At 47.0% G+C, this 5,850-nt stretch overlaps 1 protein-coding gene across 1 annotated transcript in view; it reads right to left on the bottom strand.

Moving 5' to 3' along the window:
- LOC109953048 (cGMP-dependent protein kinase 1-like) overlaps positions 1–3,607 on the bottom strand; it is a 10,719-nt gene extending 7,112 nt beyond the window's left edge. Inside the window, exons 1-6 of the mRNA XM_020588411.1 lie at positions 3,386–3,607; positions 1,933–2,141; positions 1,785–1,848; positions 1,555–1,632; positions 449–543; positions 50–115 (exon numbers count right to left, since the gene is read on the bottom strand). Of these exons, the coding sequence (XP_020444067.1) occupies positions 50–115; positions 449–543; positions 1,555–1,632; positions 1,785–1,848; positions 1,933–2,141; positions 3,386–3,607 (734 nt within the window). The remainder of the gene's footprint in view (positions 1–49; positions 116–448; positions 544–1,554; positions 1,633–1,784; positions 1,849–1,932; positions 2,142–3,385) is intronic.
- Between the last annotated feature and the right edge of the window lie 2,243 nt (positions 3,608–5,850).

The raw sequence follows: 5,850 nt of genomic DNA, 5'->3' as shown, positions 1-5,850 counted from the left end.
GCCTGTAGAGGCCGAGTCCAGCATCGGATGAAAGCCGGTATTCACTCACTCTCTGTCGATGACCAGACATGTGACGTCTCCCACAGCTGTGACGCTGGCTGTGCAGACGTCCTTACTGCAAAGGAAGGAAAGAAACGGGCCTTTAAATCAAATGAGGGCTTAGTATGCATGGCTCCACCGCCCTGGTCTGGGTTAGTATTAGGGTTAGGAAGCTGGCGGAGCAGTGCAAACAGAGCAGAGACCAGTGACTCTGTGCACGGTGACGCCGTTCTCAGCCTCCCGTGTTTCCTGGTCTCTGAACGGGGTTTGTGGGGAATCACACAGAGAACATCGCCGGCCTTACTCTGTATGTATAAATGTGAAGTATGAACTATCAGTGGATTGTTGTCATTTATGTTTGCGTGTTCAGGTGTGTGTGTGTGTGTGTGTGTGTGTGTGTGTGCTTCACCCTTCCAACGCCTGCTCTCCAAACCAGTCCCCTTCAGAAAGAGTCTTCACAGTCATCAGCTCGTCGTTGCCTGGGTTCTGCTGTGAGACGTTCACCTGCGGAGATCACAAATGATTAAATGTCTGGATGCATAGAAGCCTTTAGAGACCGTTACATTTCCTGTCTGTGTTGTGAAGCAGTGGCATCATGCTCACACACACGTTCCACTAAAGAACATGAATGTCCTTCAGTGGAACATGTCAGATTGTCAGCTCCACTTCACTGCTGCTCGTTCTCCAGGGCAAACCTTTAGGTACCATCTCACCACAAGTCATTCTCAGCCTCTGTTCGTGCGCCACCATAGTTTGAAACGTTCCCTGATTCATAATCGTGAGACTGAGGGATAAATAAAACAAAGCAATCTTTGTGGCTGATCGTTCACCGTAATGAATGGTGTCTCATGAGAGAATTCTAGGACTCTGCTAATTGATTTTTGTGTTGGACTGAAATGGAGTTTGTTTCTTCCTATAACAAGTTTTCTCAGTGGATCAGTGGCAGAAATGCTGCAGTTCCACGAAGCAGCAGTGCACAGCTGTGGCCTGTAGTATCAGGCCCTGGGTCGGGGTGGAGCTCAACCTCGAACCACAGACTGTAGGCCGACACCCATCAGTTTGCTCTGGAGCAGGTGTGAAGTCCAGAGCTGCAGCTCCAGTTGGTGCCATGGTTTCCTCTTGGAGCCAGGGATCCTCAAACAAGCACTGGGACTGAGTACTAGCTCACTGAAACCCTCTAGCACACCTCCCTCGTGGAGGCTGCTGCTTGATGAGGCCCAAATTTTATTAATCCAGCCTGAATCATCCTGTGTTGCCAACGTGCTATGTTGGCTCACAGCTGGTGTACAGTTCAGGGCAAAACATGTCTGCGTCATTTCCTACAATGTGATTTGTGTGGTTGTCATAGCTTCTCTTGTAAATGTCTGCAAATTAAAGAGTGGCTTGGCGACTCCGCTGCCGCCATGTTTACACAGGACACAGCTCTGCAGTCAAGTTTTAACATGCAAGACCACCAGTGTGGCCACCGAGGTCACACTCCGGCCGTGTACACCCTCTTTCATCCCTCTTCCTCACCTGTCCTTCACTGATGATGAAGAATGTGTCTCCGGTGGCTCCCTGACGGATAATGTAATCACCACCACTGTAATGAGTCTGAGAGCGAGCAGAGGGATTAATGTGCTTCATACACAACACCTCAATTTACTGAACACTGTCTGACAAGCTATATTTGTCGGCTACAGGAACAGATGGCACAAACAGATAGTGTGTGAGTTTAGAATAGAAAAGAGTTTGGAGCTCATCACCTCCTCCAAGACATCAGCCAGTTTGCTGAGAACATCCTCGGGCAGCCTCTGAAAGGAGGGAACGCTGGGAGGAGAGTGAGATGTGAGTCATTCTCATGTGGTGAGCACCTGATAACAGTGAGGCGCTGAGTGTGTACGTGAGCTGTACCTGCGGAGGAAGTCTGTGTACTGGGAATGTTTGATGAGTCCGGACCTCATCATGATGGTCTGGAAACCCTGTCGGTCGATGGCCCAGAGCTTGATGTCAGTCAGAGCTACAGACACACAGAGAAGGACAGACGGACTGAGAGCAAACACTGACTTCAGGTTGCCCGATACGACGACCACCTGTTCAGTGATGTCAAGCCAGTTTTCAAGTCACATCATTCAGCATGTCGTGTTTGAGTGTGGGCCCCAGCAGATGCTTGGGGTTTGAGAGGGACCAGGCTGCGGACTATGATGGCGGCTTGTGACCTCAGCCAGACACCGGGCAGTGGTCAGAGTTAGCCGTAGCCCTTAGCTTGCCTAGCTGAACAATGTCCAGCTAATATCAGCTGCTTCCTGCCGAGGTCGGCCATTTTGTCTGCAGGCAGGCTCAGGTTCCCTCAGAAGGATGTAAATGACAGGCTTGTGTAAGTGACAGTGACGAGCACCTTGTAACATAACAACATGATAACTGTGACATCACAGCCAGTGACATACAGTGTGTTGATGTAGTGCAGGTAGTGGGCAGCGGCTGTTTGGAGCGTGGAGCAGCAAACATGACCCGACACTGAGCTGAAGACACTGGAATGAAAGATAAAACTTGCAGGTTTATGATGATTCTCTGTGGGCTCCTCGCTGCAGGCGACCTCTTTCACATTACACATTGTCATTTGATGTGTTGTTAATATAAAAATACTGTTCACTGCAGCTTTAAAGCTCATGATAAGAGAAGATTAAAGGGAAAGTCTTTCACTGGGTTTTCCACATCTTTCCTTCATTTTTCGTCTTTCCCTCATGTACACGCTCTTCTCCTGAACTCTGAACTCAAATTACTCAGACATCTGGTGGGGAGATTTCTTTAAAGCTTTTAAATGTGCTCTATCTCTCCTCACTAACATGAACATCACAAGGCCACTGAGTGAAAGCAGCAAAGAGGTGAAAGCACATTTATGGGTCAGGGTCGAAGTTTCCTGCTAAAACTCAGAAGATGAAAAAAGGAAACTACATGTGAAAAACTTTGCTTTCCAAAACTAGTATGTGAGGAAAAATGTTTGGCTTTTGTCCGTGTGTGTTTGTGTGAATGAACCTTTGAAAAGCTCCTCCATTAAAACACACAGACGTTTGGACAGGCGGGAGTTTGTCCATCAGAAAGTGCAGGGATGATGTTGCTTCACAGTTTTGGTTTGACATTAGATGAATAAATGTTAACGCATCATTAAAACATTTCATTGTACCCTCCTAATGGACCAGGTCCCCGTTGACGAGAGAGGACGACCTGTCAGCTGTGACACACAGAACACACACACACTTTAGCTGTGACTTGTTGTTGATGCATCCAATTTTACAGTAACATAAACTGCAGCACCTTTGTCGGCACTTTGCACTTATAAATGACGTGACATGCTCATGACCTGTACCGATGTCTTGGTACAGGTGGCAGCTGATGTTAGCCGCTGACCCCTGCTGTGCTGGGTCCTGCACTCACTCTCTGGTCTTGCTGTAGCTGGTGAGGGTGACGTCCGTGAGCTGGGAAGGGTCCAGCGCTGACGGCTCTGCAGAGATGGCCTGTCTCTTAGTGCGCTGAGGCTCGTCAGGAGCAGACAGAGTCTGAACTGCTGCTCCTTTTGGACACAAAGCATGTTGTTAGATGCTCAGTGCCTTTTGGCCCCTGTTGGCCCCTGTCTCTGTGCAGCCTCCTGTGCTGGAAAACTACCTTTATGAGCGGTGGTTTCATTAAAAGCACTGAAGGTAAACTTCTACCACAAATATTACTGTGTTTACTATGAAAATACAATATAATAATCCACCTGATGTGCCATGAATAATTACTGTGATCATGGATGAATGAACCTGCTGAGGGGCCCCAGAGCTAAACTTTGTCACTGGGCCCCGTTGACCCCCATTGTTTCATTATTTCACTGGGGATCCAGAAACAGATTTGTCATTTGAGAGAACTGAAGACACACATGTTGATTTATTATTGAATTATTAAAATGAGTCGGTTCTACCTTTGTTTGGTCAGTGTGAGTGTCTGAAAGCAGAGGTTTCACGCCAAAGGTGTGAGACTTGTGATGTGTGTGGCCTTGCACAGTCTGTTCACACCCAATCATTACTTTAATGCTGTTAAAGCCACTGGGGTCACTCATGTTTCTATTTGTTTTTTCAGTTAAGTAAAAATATAGACCAATTCAACACCCTCCACCCCTCTGACATCCTGTGGCCCTGCTCTGGCTTGTGGGACCTTGTGGGACCTCTGTGGCCTTGTCAATAGTGAGTCCACCTGGACTGGCAGGTGGGGCACTCGCTGTGTCACACCTGGGTTCGCCGTCTCTCCAGAGCTGGCTGCGTGCTGCGAGGCGCTGCGGTGCCTGTCCAGCTCTGTCTGCAGCTGTCTGATCAGATCGTCCTTCGTGTCCAGCTCCAGCTCCAGCTCATCAATGCCAATGAGAGCGTCTCTCTGTCGGAGCTCTTCGATTTTCAGCTGCAGGGCCAGCTGCAGGTCCCGCAGGGTCCCGCCGGTGCTCCCAGCCATGTAGGCATGCATCGACCAAGCTGGGAAACAAGACACAATATTGCCCTGTATGTTACAACTGTTGCACTGCTTGTGTGTGTCCAAAAGAGATACACACAGTAATGTTTTAACAGCCTAAGTAGGCCATATAACATAATAATAAAATGGATGTAATTCTGATTGCGATATCGACTGTTAGCCAGTTTATCAAGACCCTACCCTAGTTATTAAATAAATAGGCTACTCATTAATTTAAAAATAGTCTATTGTGGCCAAATTGAAAATAGCCTAGAGTGAGTTAACTAAGTCTCTTCAGATGCACTGACCATTAAAACGCTGCTGGAGTCCAGGCGGGGACGGAGAGACAGTTCTCTCTCGCTGTCGGCTCTAACTCCATCTGGTTCTGTAGTTTCTGAGCGGAAAGATAAATTAATTGACGACTTATTGATAAAGCTATTCCGAAACGAACACGCACAGACGATGTAGGGACACGGACAACAGAGTCAGCTTCAGCGGTTCGGAGGATGGAAGAGCGACGCGCAGATGCGCACAGCTGAGTTTGACAGCACTGCTACAAAATAAAAGTCATAAAGAAAGAAAAAAGGTTTATGTTGAAAGTCTGGATGTCGCATTCAGAATATGGAGAAGAATATCTGTGGATGACCTTTGTTTTTACGTTTATTTGATTTAAAACGTCCAGGCATGACGTTCATGTGCGTAAATCGGATTGAAATACTAAGATATGGCCTTAAACGGTGTTTTATTGAGAATATTAAAATATTCAAGAATTGTTATTGTGCACACCACAGGATGTACAGTCAAATTAAACTTATTATTCAATGTAACTTGTTGAGTTTTGACAGTTTTTTAACAGTTGCATTAATAAAAACCAGTAACCTACTTAAGAGTCCATTGATCTAAGAATATAATAGTGAAAGAGCTCAGACCAACGGAGCAGCAAGTGGAACTGACGACCTGAACCTGACCTACTTCTGGTCAGTCATGTTCGGCCACAGCTGTGGATCCATTGCCACCAGACACACCTGTGCTAAGATCACACTCCGCCGCCAGGGGGCAGCGGCGCCTCAGTCATCGTCTCTGTTTTATCACACGAAGAAGACGCGTGTTTTGGTCAACCAAGATGGCGGCGACAGGCGGAGAAGCAAGCAGTGAAACGGGCAACCTGGAATTGTATCCTTAAATATAAACTTAAGTTGTGCTGCAGAAATTTGTCGACACTTGCTGTTTTATCATTTATGAGTGGAAAACGACTCAGCTACAGCGGACACGACGCCGAAGTTAGCTTCGCTTTCTCTTAACTAGTTAATAGCAAACTTACGGTACAATACTGAACGAACGGTTCTTCATTTT

This window comes from Monopterus albus, unplaced genomic scaffold (genome assembly GCF_001952655.1).
Source record: "Monopterus albus unplaced genomic scaffold, M_albus_1.0 scaffold538.1, whole genome shotgun sequence".
Lineage (NCBI taxonomy): Eukaryota > Metazoa > Chordata > Actinopteri > Synbranchiformes > Synbranchidae > Monopterus > Monopterus albus.
Note: the sequence above shows the minus strand (reverse complement) of the source record. Positions and strands in the feature narration are given on the sequence as shown.